At 32.2% G+C, this 13,327-nt stretch overlaps 2 protein-coding genes across 3 annotated transcripts; one reads left to right on the top strand and one right to left on the bottom strand.

Moving 5' to 3' along the window:
• The first annotated feature begins 78 nt into the window (after positions 1-78).
• On the top strand, positions 79-12,971 carry LOC130897872 (cleavage and polyadenylation specificity factor 73). Its single transcript, XM_057806812.1, has 14 exons — positions 79-257; positions 313-376; positions 429-526; positions 578-706; positions 757-934; positions 989-1,078; positions 1,137-1,287; positions 1,553-1,728; positions 9,818-10,123; positions 10,176-10,437; positions 11,486-11,673; positions 11,737-11,865; positions 12,071-12,193; positions 12,781-12,971. Exons 1-14 carry the CDS (start codon positions 190-192, stop codon positions 12,880-12,882), a joined length of 2,064 nt encoding a protein of 687 aa, XP_057662795.1. The 5' UTR covers positions 79-189; the 3' UTR covers positions 12,883-12,971.
• LOC130897873 (delta(24)-sterol reductase-like) lies at positions 1,755-12,485 on the bottom strand. Of its 2 annotated transcripts, none has more exons than XM_057806814.1 (2): positions 12,235-12,485; positions 1,755-5,151 (listed from the first exon to the last, which is right to left on the bottom strand). In XM_057806814.1, exon 2 carries the CDS (start codon positions 5,149-5,151, stop codon positions 3,535-3,537), a length of 1,617 nt encoding a protein of 538 aa, XP_057662797.1. In that variant the 5' UTR covers positions 12,235-12,485; the 3' UTR covers positions 1,755-3,534. The 2 variants fall into 2 exon arrangements, with proteins under 2 accessions (XP_057662797.1, XP_057662796.1); XM_057806813.1 differs by lacking the exon at positions 12,235-12,485 and adding an exon at positions 8,114-8,437.
• Positions 12,972-13,327: the final 356 nt, after the last annotated feature.

The raw sequence follows: 13,327 nt of genomic DNA, 5'->3' as shown, positions 1-13,327 counted from the left end.
GATAAAACAAGCATAAAATACGTTGGCTTTATTAAAAAAGAAGAGTTATGAGTCTCTTGAGGTTTGAGTAATCGAGTTGTATATATAGTCTATGAATTTGAGGTTATGTTTTGTTTCCCTCTTATTGTATATGCAAACAATCATTTTATAATATAATATTGTTAATAAGATATATTTAAGTGTGTAAACATGTTTAAAAGGAAACAAGACTCTCAAGTTCCTTCTGAAGAAAGTGATCAATTAATAATTCGTCCTTTGTAAGTACAATTTTATATAAATTAAACTGATTTATAAATCCGAGTATATTTATAGAGGAGCCGGTCAAGAAGTGGGGCGATCTTGTATAATGATCGAATTTAAAGGAAAAAAAATTATGGTACGTATTTTTTTTAAAATAAAACATCAATTAACAAATTTTTTTGTTGTAGCTTGATTGTGGTATTCATCCTGGTTTATCAGGAATGGACGCATTACCTTTCGTAGATTTAATAGAAGCAGATGAAATCGATTTACTTCTCATTTCGCAGTAAGTAAGCATATTATCAAAAGTTTAGTTCCTTTTAATAATTTCTTTTAGTTTCCATTTAGATCATTGTGGGGCTTTACCGTGGTTTTTATTGAAAACAAGTTTTAAAGGACGTTGTTTTATGACCCACGCAACTAAAGCTATCTATAGGTGGTTATTATCTGACTATATAAAAGTCAGGTAAGAATTAGATCAAATTTTTCGTCAAGTTAGTAATATAAGATTTGTAGTAATATAGCTACCGAACAGATGTTGTACACCGAAGCAGATTTAGAAGCCAGTATGGATAAAATTGAAACTATAAATTTCCACGAGGAAAAAGATGTTTTAGGGATTAAATTCTGGGCTTATAATGCCGGACATGTGCTAGGAGCCGCTATGTTTATGTTAGAAATTGCTGGTGTAAAAGTTAGTGTTTATTATTTCTGTTTAATATTCAATTTCATTAATTTATATTTGTAGATTTTATATACAGGAGATTTTTCCAGACAAGAAGATAGACATTTAATGGCAGCAGAAATTCCAACGGTTCATCCTGATATTTTAATTACTGTAGGGTATTTGATTTTTTTTTCAATATTTTATTCGAACAGTTTCATTTTTAATATAGGAATCAACGTATGGGACACATATACACGAAAAAAGAGAAGATCGGGAAACAAGATTTACTTCATTAGTACATGATATTGTAAATAGAGGAGGCAGGTGTCTAATACCTGTATTTGCACTAGGAAGAGCTCAAGAACTTTTACTTATACTAGGTGAGGGATATAATTTCGATATTTTCATATAGTAAATGTTTCAGGCTTCAACAGTAATGTCACATTTTTAATACACCAGCACCACCATTTATCTCAACTTGGGTTTATGATTATAACGCTCTAGATTAAGTGGTTGTGAATGTGATTGTCTTAAGTGCTTAGTGAAATAACTGTCAAACATGGCGTGTAATTCAAATCTTGCTCTTTTATTGGAACATAACGTTTTTTATTTGAACCACCCTCGTAGTTATAAAAATTTTTGTAGATGAATATTGGAGTCAACATCCCGAACTTCACGACATTCCCATATACTACGCATCATCTTTGGCGAAAAAATGCATGGCGGTTTATCAAACTTACATAAATGCAATGAACGATAAAATAAAAAGACAGATCGCCATCAATAACCCTTTCGTTTTTAAACATATTTCGAATTTAAAGGTGAGTATTAATAAAAACTATTGAAATTTCGAAAAAATAAATTTATTAACAATAAAAAAATATAAAGGTGATCATCTAGATTAGGTTACACTCCTCAGGTATCGTTATTTGAGTCTTCAAATGAAAAAAAAAAGGAATTGAAGAGATGGTTTCCGCGCTGTATATATACATACCAAGACTAGTAGTCTTTACTGACTAGTAAGAACAAAAATAAAACAATATATTGGGGACTGCAGGAAATTTTGGAAAATGGCAACTTTTCATTAAACTATATATATTGTTTTTTTGTTCTTACTAGTCAGTAAAGACTACTAGTCTTGGTATGTATATATAGGGCGCGAAAAACATCCCTTAAAGTACTTTTTTCGTTTGAAGAATCGAATAATTGTATAAATCGTTTAGGGATTGTAATATATAAATTAATCGTTAAAAAAAATAAAAGAGGGAGAGAATAGGGCGGTGCAAAAATGTGTTTTAAAGTTTTAATAAACCAACCCCCTTCCCCGGCTCCTTTTAGCCATATTAACTATTGATTTTTATGAAACCATAGACAAAGGTCGTTAAATTTGATCGAAACTTGAAAAAGAATGGTTGAAATGGGTTGGAAAGGGGGGTGTTGAAACTTCCGACCAATTTTGTACGTTGTCCCTATTTTATTTCAAACAATTTTGATTCTTAAAACGAAAAAAGTACTTTGAGGGATGGTTTCCGCGCTCTATATATACATACCAAGACTAGTAGTCTTTACTGACTAGTAAGAACAAAAAAAAACAGTATATTGGGAATTGTAGCAAATTTTGGAAAATGATAATTTTTCATTAAACTATATATATTGTTTTTTTTTGTTCTTACTAGTCAGTAAAGACTACTAGTCTTGGTATGTATATATAGGACGCGGAGTACTTTTTTTCGTTTGAAGAATCGAATAATTGTTTGAAATAAAATAGGGACAATGTAAAAAATTGCTCGAAAGTTTCAACACCCCCCCTTCCAAGCCCTTTTAACCATTCATTTTCAAGTTTAAATCAAATTTAACGACCTTTGTCTATGGTTTCATAAAAATCAATAGTTAAGATGACTAAATGTAGCCTGGGAAGGGGGTGGGTTTATTAAAACTTTAAAACAATTTTTTGCACCGCCCTATTCTCTCCCTCTTTTATTTTTTTTTTAACGATTAATTTATATATTACAATCCCTAAACGATTTATACAATTATTCGATTCTTCAAATGAAAAAAAGTACTTTAAGGGATGTTTTTCGCGCCCTATATGTACATACCAAGACTAGTAGTCTTTACTGACTAGTTAGGACAAAAAAAATAAAATATTGGGAATTGCAGCAAATTTTGGAAAATTGGGTTTCGAAAAATGTTCTTCCCATCATCAGGAAAACTAGAAGATAATTTTAACTTTCTTTTCCCATTTCCATGATGATGGGTGGAACTCGAAAACTTGGATTTGTGAGGTTTGTTCTTAGTAGATGCCCTGGCAGGACTAATTTACACTAAAGCGTTCTTTGTAGCAGAACCAGCGCTAGTGTCGATGTTCTAATTCACCGTACTGCTCGCAGTGAATCTATAGTCAGTGTAAATGATCAAAAAGTCTATTTTCCATTATTGCAGATACTACAAGACACGAATCACATCATATAACCTCAAATACAATAGTCAACTAGCCTGCACCGGTCCGGTTTAGTGCAGTTCCAGTGCAACTACCAACAACAAACCTATAGTTCGATATTTTCTCCAAAATTTGCTGTATTCCCCAATATATCGTTTTTTTTTGTTAGAAAATTACTAATCTAAATTCAATCGACTTTACACAGTCTCCCAATTTGGAACACATCAATTTCCGGTTTGACTTTATCGTACAAATGAGGAAAAGCTTCTTCGGCGCCATATTTCTTCCTAACAATCTCGTAAGACCCCAAATCGAACATCCGCTCGAATTCCTCCCTATCCATAAATATATCGGCGTATAAAAACGAAAACCCCCCGACATCCCTAGCGAATTTCTCCATTTCCCTAATAGCTTCCACCGGATTGTATTTCTCGCGGTTCTTAACGTAACCGGGTACTCCATAGATCCCCAAATCGTTGTACATGGCGTAATCGGTACCATCCACCAGATAATCCCCGCGGGGCCGTTTCAATTGACCGAAACCGAATCCCCGATCGAAAATTTTACACGGATACACCAAAAGCGGATAAACACCGAACAATTTCTCGGACAAATCGATCTGATCTTCCAGTTTCCTCATCGGAAGCACGACGTCTTGGAAAACTAGTTTCGTTATAGTCGATTTCCTGATTGCGGGCGTTGTGGTGTATTTCAGGAAGGCCGGTTTGGGGGGAAGCAACCAACCGAACAAAAATCTAAACAGAACGTTGTTACCGAACGGAATCGCGGATTCCGCCACCCAAAATATGGCCCTGTTGTGACGCAGCAAATACTCCCTCAAAGGGACCAGCTCCGTATGTTTACCCTTCTTCAGAAACGTTTCGACGTACTTATAAAACCAAGGTTTGTACCAACGATTCACGTTGTTGACCCTCAAATTTTTATCGAGATCCGAGAAGGTTCCCGTCATCACGACGGCTTCGTTCCTATCGAAAATGGTGGCTTCGACGAAATCGGCTACGGGGTAATCGGGTCCCTTGTCGCCGGACAGTAATCGGATCATGTCGCAATAATTGTTCAGCCCCTTAACCGGCACGTAATTGATTTTAACGTAGGGTTTGGTTTTGATTATTCTAAGCGTGAGCGCTACCACGAATCCCAAGCTGCCGTGCGACATCGGGAGGCATCCGTACAGATCTTTGTTTTCGGTGCAGGAAGCGGTCACTAAATTCCCATTTCCCAGTACTACTTCGTAGGAAATTACGTTTTCGTGGTATAAACCTGCTATATGGGAGCGGGTCGTCATTCCGGCGCCCATCGCTAAACCGCCCAACGTGGCGTCCGCTATTTCTAGGGTTACCGCCAAAGTATAGCCTTTCGGTATTAGATATTTGGTTATATCTCCGACGGTAACCATCGGTTCGACTTTGACCGTCATGTTCGTTTCGTCTAGTTCCAGTATGTCGTCGAGGTCGACGTCGATTTGGTGGCAGTGTTCTTTTTTGAAAAAAGTTAGCGATAAACTCATCCAATTCGGTCTTGAGGTACATAATAGTTTCCGTTGTTCTTTAGGTAACGAATTCCACTTTTTTACTTCTCTCTGTATAATTTGTACGCGTTTATCGTGTAGTTTTGGATCGGCGAAGAATTTTCGAAGTAGCATCTTTTTAGATATCAAAATTAAATCGAAAACGAAGCTGGCTGGTAAACAGAAAAACAGGATTACGAAACCCCTGTTTTTTTCTAAAAACGATGTAAAAGTATCGATCCAAGGTTTTTTTGCTTCTCTTCTACTATTACTCATCTGAAAAATTATTAAATTTAGTAAATCTCTTTTGGTTTTTCTATTTTCAGGAAATCTAAATCCAATTGGGCGTCATGGAGGGGGCACCCGCGTCAACCGCCATCTTGTAAAACATAGACAATAATTTTTTTCATCTTTTTTTTTAAAATAACCCATAGGTTTTCACAATATTCAATTTTTCAACTTTGGAGCGCTATAATTAAAAATCTGAGCGATATACGAAAAAAAGTTTCAAATAAAAAAGATGGAAAAAATGATTATCTATAAAAATGATCTCCATTATTTTTGTCCTACGGTGTATGGTTCGCGAGATATTCGATAAAACGTGTTTTTCAAGATGGCGGCTGACGCCCAATTAAATTTACATTCAGGGGACGCCCCCGATGATATTCCAAAAAAAAATTTTGCGTTATGAACCTACTTTTTTTGCTCTGGGCCTTCGACTATTTGACAATAAAATAATGTTTAATTTTGGCAGTGACTAACCCATAGGTTTTCACAATGTGCAATTATTCAACTTTGGAGCGCTATAATTAAAAATCTGAGCGATATACGAAAAAAAGTTTCAAATAAAAAAGATGGAAAAAATAATTATCTATAAAAATGATCTCCATTATTTTTGTCCTACGGTGTATGGTTCGCGAGATATTCGATAAAACGTGTTTTTCAAGATGGCGGCTGACGCCCAATTAAATTTACATTCAGGGGACGCCCCCGATGATATTCCAAAAAAAAATTTTGCGTTATGAACCTACTTTTTTTGCTCTGGGCCTTCGACTATTTGACAATAAAATAATGTTTAATTTTGGCAGTGACTAACCCATAGGTTTTCACAATGTGCAATTATTCAACTTTGGAGCGCTATAATTAAAAATCTGAGCGATATACGAAAAAAAGTTTCAAATAAAAAAGATGGAAAAAATGATTATCTATAAAAATGATCTCCATTATTTTTGTGCTACGATGTATGGTTCGCGAGATATTCGATAAAACGTGTTTTTCAAGATGGCGGCTGACGCCCAATTAAATTTACATTCAGGGGACGCCCCCGATGATATTCCAAAAAAAAATTTTGCGTTATGAACCTACTTTTTTTGCTCTGGGCCTTCGACTATTTGACAATAAAATAATGTTTAATTTTGGCAGTGACTAATCAACCAAACTACTTTTTTTTAACAAATCAAATAAATTTCTCGAAATAGCTACAAGAAGACGTTATTTCCTCATCAAACATTTTAAGAACATTCTAATAAGCCCGATTATGAGAAAAAAATTAGCTGATTATATTATCACAATTCCCATTGGCAGGTTTTCAATATTTTCCACTTGTATACAGTTCAAATTAAAAATTCCTTTCAATATTAAACAAAAATAAAATTACATAACCTTAAAATTAAACAAGTTTCTATAATCCTCTATATATAAGAGCGTTTACGTAGTGGAATTATGGCAAAATTAAACACTAAAGTGTACTAACTCTAATATATTTCCGAGTTTTCGAATACTTATGTATTCATCGTGTGGAACTGCTCGGAAATATATCATAGTTAGTACACTTTGTAGTTTAATTTTGCCACAATCCCACTACGTAAACGTTCATAATCCAGCTGGCAAACACTTCGTTCCAATTCACCTATATAAATATTACAAAAATTCAGGTCTTGAATTTACAAAATATATATTTCAAGCTCTGTTCTGTTTTACTTTCTTTACTATCAATTTCTGTTCTTTTATCTATTCTCTCCACTAAGCTATTCTTACTCCTCTCCTATTCATTTATTTTTTCTTCTAATTCCTTCTATCTCTCTTGGAAATTCTATTTACATACATTCTGTTCAAGTAATCCAATCACCTAATTCTTTACACTTTGTTTTGTTCTCTCTGTCCTCTAATTTTTATCTCCTCTCCTATCCAATTCTTTTTTGGCTTGCCTCTTCTTCTAATTCCGTACACCTCAATAAATGCTCTCGTTGGCAATTCTGTTTACATGCCCTCTCTAGTTACTTAGCTTGTTATATATTTCTTTCAGCTCTATATTTGTCCTCCTTGTCCATGATTCATTGTTCATTTTCACACCTCCCGGTACTTTCCTTTCCCAGACTTTTCAGCCCTCTTCTGGGTTAGTACCCAGAACTTGAACCTATACAGTACAATTGGTCTAATCCTGGTTTTGTATAATCTTATTTTTGTCACTTTGGAGATTCATTTTTTCGTTTCAGGATATTATTCAAGGACCCTATTGTTCTACTACCTTTTGCTATTCGTAATCAGTTTTCCTAGATAGTTGACTCTATTTTTTGAAAATGATATTCCGTCCTGAAAGGTCAGTTTTCCACCTGATTCTTCCTTTGGCGTTCCATTTCCGTGTATTTAGACTTTCTAATCTACTACAGACTTTTTCCTATTCCCCCCGGATTGTCTGCTAGACTTGTGATAGATTAAATCTTGTGTCTGTATTTGCACATTTCTTATGATTATTTCCAATGTGAGGTGACAAAGTGAAGTGGATAAAGAGTCCCCCTGCTTCAACCTTCTTTTTTTCTTGAAAACTTTTTTGATGGCCTTCCTTCAAACAACACAAGTTATACTTCCATTACACAAACACTCGCAATTACAGTCTCTGAGGATGATAATTTGGCGTGTCAGGCAGTGTAATTGTGAGTGTTGGTGTTTAAACAATATGTTATTATAAAAAATAAATCTTGAGACAAAAATATCCAAATAGTATTACTAAAATCGTTATTGAAGAAATCGAAATGTCCGTAGTATGTTATGATTAGCTACTACCAAGTTTTTAATGGGAAAGTTATTTAACAAAAAGTTGTTTTCAATAATGTAAATAATAAATTATCATTTATTGTTTTTTTTTATAAAATTTAAAACTGTTTCATAAGTTTCTAATAATTGTTTATAAAACCTAACCTATAAATCAATTAGATCGTTAAATAATATAAATTCTTACCTTTGGTCATTGTTATTGGGAAAAAAAAAGTTTTTTAAACAACTTGTGGGCTACAAAACTGAAAATATTTTTTTTTATCAATACGATACGTTTTTTCCTTCCCACTCGAAGATAAAATCGTTTATTTTTAATTTTAATAGATTGCTATTGATTAGTACAGAAATAGTTTGAAACTTAAAAATATTAAAACTAATATCAAATCTAACATTTATCTTTTTTATATTTGAAAATAAACATTTCTATACAATGTACATTAAAAACAAACGAATCTTTACTGATTTACAACTAAATCAATTTGAAATGACAGATTAACGTTATGACTAATATTCCTAAGGTCGGTATTTTTACTAAATTATAAAACTATTTTGTTATATATTTTTTAATAGTACTACAGATTAAAGTATCAAAAAAATGTTTATTATTCTTTATTAATTATTATGATTAATAAATTTTTAAGCATACATTATTAATATGCAACTGAAAAATAAATTACAAAAAAATATTTTTTGGTCAATCAAATTTCGAATCGGAAATCTCTTTATTTGTTTTTGATATTATTGATACAATATCTATTTTCTCGAAGCAATTTCTCCAATCCTCTGCACGGGAATTTTCTAATGCTTTTCCTCATACTAAAGATAGATAGAGAGCGACATGTAAATGGAATTGTACTATTGAAAGAGAGAGAAAGAGCATCGACTTACCATTCACTATCTCTTTTTACTACGCCATTAAAATCAAACCTTTTTATTCTTCGACGTCATGGCTAATTAATCAGAATAGGGTTAGGTTAGGTTAGGAATAGAGTAGAAAGAGATACGGAGTGGTACACGGATGTTCTTTCTCTCTCTATCAGCAGGTCGGGTTCATTTGAATAAACTCAACTCTCTCTTTATATTTTTAATATTAACTCTAATTTGATTAACGACATAAATATTTCTGTTTCGATTCTTAATAGTTCTAGTTTTATAAATGTATCCCTAAACTTGATATTATTTGACTTTTAACCAATTGACATTGAAGATTCTTCTAAATTAGGAATTAACTTTGTCTTTGTACATTTTGTAAATATATTTCTGCTTATTTCACCATGAAAATAATTTCAATGAAAGTATTAAACTTGTATTTACAATAAATCCTTTTTAGTTGATGCAATTAATAATTAGTGAAATAAATATGTATTCTTAAGTTCCCGCGCGACGATATTTTAGACATAATTTAAAAAACGTGGTTAGAAATTGTAAATATATTAGATTTATATTTACACAAAAGGAAAGGTTAATAGAGCTCTTAAAAAAATTGATTTCAATCATGTCTTTGATTCAAACAATTCCTTAAATAATGTTTAATAATGAAAAAAAATCGACATAACCATAAAATATGTCAATGTTTAACTAAGTGGATTTGCTTGTCGATTATATTGTTATCTCTTTTTAGCATATTCAACTTGAACGTAAAGACATTGTTACGTATGTCTAATAATTATTCTTGTGCAAATGAAACACAGTTTTGGTTAATCGCTTTATATCATTAAAAATACTCATTTGACTCCATAAATTATTACTGAAAGTTATAAAAAATTTAGTTATTAAAAAAGGTTGAATTATGTAAAAAAAATTCGTTCTTTTTATGTATTGAGTAGTGCAATTTCACTTTCAGGATAATATATGATGTAAATATTGAGGTACGAATAATTTTTTTAAGGGAATCGATCATTTTGAAGATATAGGACCATGCGTGATAATGGCATCTCCTGGTATGATGCAGAGCGGTTTATCAAGAGAGTTATTCGAAAATTGGTGTACGGAACCGAAAAACGGTGTCATAATTGCTGGTTATTGTGTCGAAGGTACCTTAGCTAAAACCGTATTATCAGAACCGGAAGAAATTACTACCATGATCGGTCAAAAATTACCCCTAAAGATGTCTGTAGATTACATATCGTTTTCTGCCCATACGGATTATCAACAAACTAGTGAATTTATTAGGATGTTAAAACCGCCCCACGTGGTAAGTAAATCACTTGTTTTTGATTTAATTCGTGTTGATATTTTTTTTGTAGGTTTTGGTACATGGTGAACAAAACGAAATGAATCGTCTAAAGGCTGCATTACAAAGAGAATACGAAGACGATCCAAACACGAATATAAATTTGTACAATCCCAGGAATACGCATTCAGTTGAATTGTATTTTAGAGGGGAAAAAACTGCCAAAGTTATGGGGCAATTAGCAGTCGATGAACCTCAACCAGGTAAAACTATCAATGGGATCTTGGTGAAGAGGAATTTTAACTATCACGTTCTATCTGCTGAGGACTTACCAAGTGAGTTTTTTTATTTAATTACATTTTTTTGATTTTTCAGGTTATTATTTTTATGGGACTTGAAATTTAATTCTATAGGGTGTCAGCTGATGTTCTTCTGCCTATTGTATTCCAAAATTATTTGTTTTTATAGGAAATATTAATTTTTTGGTAGTTGAGTGTTTATATTATGAAATGATGTTTGGATATTTCATTTTTGGAAAATTTTCAATTCGTAGCCGATTCCTTTTGGCAAATTTTTTGGTTAATTTTTACATACGGGCATCAGTAGTATAATAGAAGGTTAGAAGGGTTGTTGAGTGGGTTTTAGATGTCTAACTATCAAAATTTCTTTTAAGGTACGATTTTTTAATCAATTTTCATCAGTTTCAGTGCTCTTAGTTCTAATTTTTTTTATTTCCTAGATTCTTTCCACACTCCCAGCATCTTTATTTATATTATTATTCTGTTTCTATTTATTATAAAAAAATTTTATTTGGTTTGATTATGGCCTTATGATACTAGGAAATATTCTCTCCATGGTTCTATTAGTCGATCTTCTGAGTTTTTGAGGTTTGGGTCATTTTTTATAATCAAAATTGCAAAAAAATCTTTTGTTCATCAGGAATAATTTTTAAAATTGATCAAAACGGGTCTAAATGATGATGGCTTCTCTAATGGTTTGTTCCTATTATGTAGCACTACCAGTCTTGCTTCTTTCTATTTCTCTGGGAAGTCTACAGAGCCTGATAGGTTATTGTACACTATTAGAAGGTAGTCCTAACAGTATACAGTATTTTCTCTACCAATTATGGCTTGTACTTAAGTCGTTCTCATGTGATGTGTGACATTATACTTTAGAGTAACATCTTAAAAGCTTTCATGATTTCTTTCTATTTGAACTGTTTCTTTTCCATATAGTACTACATATTGTTTTTGTTTAGAGGATAGTTTTTTTTCTGAAGCTTGACTTTACACGTAATTTCTACTTATATTCTTGGGTATAGTTTTCTTTATAGTCATCCAGCATCGATAAATCCTATGTGAGAGATATGTTTCTACATTTCAGAATATACGGATTTAAGTATAAGTCATATAATGCAGAGGCAAAGTTTGCATTATTCAGGAAACAGTGGCGTCCTCAGGTACATGATATCGCAAGTCGCTGGTCTTTTAGAGTCTATAGACGGTGAAAAGAAGATGAGAGCTTTCAATGCTGTTGATATCACCATTGAACATAAAGTTGTTACATTGGAGGTATGTTTGGGTCGATTTTTTCAATTATGTAGATATATAGAAGAGGTAAATTAATATTTTCAGTGGGTAGCTAATCCAGTAAACGATATGTACGCAGACGCGATAGTAGCCGCAATTTTACAAGCAGATTTGTTGGATATACCAGTAAAAAGTACAACCACTTCAGTCAAAATTGATAAGATGCACTTTAAGGTAGGTATTTGTCAATTTGCATTAATTTCCGTGAAAATTTAGTTAAATTAACAGTGATAGTCTCACCTACGCTCCTAGTGTGATAATTAGCATTATACAGTAAAAATTTTATGTTATTGACCTTAAATTGTTCAAAGAAAACAATAATTTCGGTTTATTGTTCATGTATTTCTTCGTAAACTCGGTGAATTTAATATTTTTATAGGAATGTTTAATCGAAATGTTGCAAGATATGTTTGGTGAAGATTCGGTACCGAAATTATTTAAAGGAGATAAATTGTACGTAACCGTTAATGATAATCGAGCTGATATAGATCTAGCTAATTTGGTAAGTAAACAATTATTTTTATCAAAAAATATTTTACTAACCTTTAAATGATTTTAATAGAGTATGAGTTTCTTTAAATATGCGTAGATAATGGATTTCACTATAAATTATATTATTATCGAATCATTTTTATCTTTACGTTCCATAATTAGCACTCCAATAATTTGTAAAATTATTACAACTAATATATATATATATAAATAACTCGACTGTCATTATCAATGACAACTATGACATTTATATTGTCAGTAAGGTTTTTAGCGAGTGTCACATTTTCGTTGAATGACAGCTACTTTATTGATAAGATTTTTAGCGAACGACGATTAAATTATCTGTAAGGTTTTTAGCGACTAATAATCACAAACCATTACATCATACGTAAGTTAGTGTTGATTGACAATGACATTATTGGTAAAGTTTTTGACGAACAAATTAAATTATCAGTTAGATTTGTGATGAAGGTCCTTAAAATAGTCTATATTATTCCAAAAATATAAATTTTTTTTAGTCGACTATCATATATTGTTAATTTTGTTTAGATATTTATAGATAATATCATTCTATTTACCGGCTTTGATTTTTTATAGGACGTAAAATGCCAGACTGACGAAACGTTTCAACAGATCGTACAAACTGCTGTTACGAAGCTTTATCAATCCTTGGCGCCACCACAGTTTGAAGCGTCCTAATGTACAAATTTGAAACAATTGTGAAAATATTTATAATAAATTTTTGTAAAATACTTTTTCTGTCAATTATATAAAAAAATGGCCGTCAATTAACATCTGTCATAACCTTTTCTGGCAGCGCTAGGAAGAGTCACATCTGTCAATTAGATAACAAAATGGCCATAAATTAACATGCGTCATTAATATTTTCAGAGGGAAAGTATTAAAGTGAATCAAATCTGTCGACTAGATAACAAAGTGACCGTTGAAACAACCGTCATTAATACTACGCGATAATAGCTTTATTTACAATATAACAACATGACAGTTATTTGACTGCTATCATTAATATCTCGAGTCTGGGAGCGCTAGAGGGAGTCACATGTGTCAAAAAGATAACAAAATGGTCGTTGTAACTGTCATTACGATACATACGTTTGAGGGCATATAACAAAATGGCCGTTAA

This window comes from Diorhabda carinulata, chromosome 9, assembly GCF_026250575.1.
Source record: "Diorhabda carinulata isolate Delta chromosome 9, icDioCari1.1, whole genome shotgun sequence".
In the NCBI taxonomy this organism is placed as follows: domain Eukaryota; kingdom Metazoa; phylum Arthropoda; class Insecta; order Coleoptera; family Chrysomelidae; genus Diorhabda; species Diorhabda carinulata.
The sequence above is the reverse complement of the archived record's forward strand: the minus strand, read 5'-3'. Positions and strand labels throughout refer to the sequence as shown.